This window comes from Ambystoma mexicanum, chromosome 3q, assembly GCF_040938575.1.
Source record: "Ambystoma mexicanum isolate Mex_15411 chromosome 3q, UKY_AmexF1_1, whole genome shotgun sequence".
Lineage (NCBI taxonomy): Eukaryota > Metazoa > Chordata > Amphibia > Caudata > Ambystomatidae > Ambystoma > Ambystoma mexicanum.
In genome coordinates this window covers 502,002,482-502,003,865 of record NC_090926.1, presented here as the reverse complement: position 1 = coordinate 502,003,865, position 1,384 = coordinate 502,002,482, and the positions used below count along the sequence as shown (strand labels likewise).

Below are 1,384 nucleotides of genomic sequence, written 5' to 3'. Positions count from 1 at the left end.
GCCTGTTTTCACATTCAAATGGCCAAGTGATGACAGCTGTCCTCACTCGACAAATGTCAATTGGACATATGCCTTTGGCTTATTACAGTGGGCTTTTAGACCCAGTGATGCTGGGGCATTTCTCATGTGAGCAAGCTCTGGCAGCAGCTCCTTTTGCAATCCATAAATCAGTCTGTATGTGGAACGTGCCGTTTTTTCAATATTAGAACAATCAAAAACTACTCTCCCCACACAACGTGCATCAGGGTATGAGGCATAGTGTCCAACCAAATTCCATTTGCATCACTGTCAATCCAGCAAGCATGTTTGAGGACACCACTGATGAACAAACCTGTATTAGGGAAGATGCACTTGAAGAAGGGGAGGTCTTCTACATTGATGGTTCGGTGATGATTGATCAGAACACTGGGGTCAGGCACATGGGAGCAGCACTAGTTAGATTTGAATCAGGAGAATATGATGTGGTAGCAAAAGTGAAATTGCCCTTGCACTACAATGTACAAGCAGCCAAGCGCGTGGTCCTCATCAAAGCATTCAAACTAACCCAGGGGAGCCCCATTACCATTTATTCAGATTCAGCATATATCACAACCAGAGTACATTCAGGTCTATCCGGATGGTGTAGGAGATGGTTAAAAATATCAGATGGCACACCAGTGCAGCATGCATTGCTACTCTCCAGGTTAAACGATTCACTAGCTCAGCATGCATTAGTAGCATTAGTAAAATATGCAGCTCAAACACACAACACAGACCCAACTGCATGTGACAACCATGCAGCAGACATAGCAGCAAAGGAAGCAGCATATTTAGTTGATCACAAGGACATTCATGCCTCTGCAGACTTAGCAGCAAAGGCAAGAGCATATTTAGAAGTCCAGGTGACATAAATAACTCTGAACTCTCAATACTACTGGTAGAAAAAACAGCTTCTTTCAACACTCTTCCCCTGCCCCAGCTTTTTGAATTACACGCACAAGCTCCTCAGCAGAAATAAAAAGCTATGAACAAAGAGAGGATGTTCAGTGTCCCACACAGATCTAATATTGAGAGAAAATATCTCAGGGAAACCTCAAACAGATGCATTACCCTACTTACACAACCAAGAAGTACATTGTAGCAGACTTACAGGAAGAGTGGTACATCCCAAACCTACAGGAACATGTTGAACATTTTATAACCAATTGTACGGCGAGCTAAATATACACCACGTATCAGACACCCATAACCTTGAAAGCCACATTGCTATGCTCCTCACAGCCTTTTCTAGACACTTGCACATTGACTGTATGGACATGGTTAAAAAGTGCAGCAACTTTCATTATCTAATTGTTGTTGTGTGCTCATTCTCCTGATGGCTTGAAGCAGGTCTCTGTGTTCACCC

General features: G+C 43.1%; 1 protein-coding gene across 1 annotated transcript; it reads left to right on the top strand.

The window, feature by feature from the left end:
- Positions 1 to 302: 302 nt before the first annotated feature.
- On the top strand, positions 303 to 890 carry LOC138447994 (ribonuclease H-like). Its single transcript, XM_069604518.1, has one exon. The coding sequence runs from the start codon at positions 303 to 305 to the stop codon at positions 888 to 890; it is 588 nt and encodes a 195-aa protein (XP_069460619.1).
- Positions 891 to 1,384: the final 494 nt, after the last annotated feature.

What these genes read in the sequence shown, in the direction of transcription:
- LOC138447994 (XM_069604518.1), top strand. Translation starts at nt 303, where the DNA reads ATGTTTGAGGACACCACTGATGAACAAACCTGTATTAGGGAAGATGCA.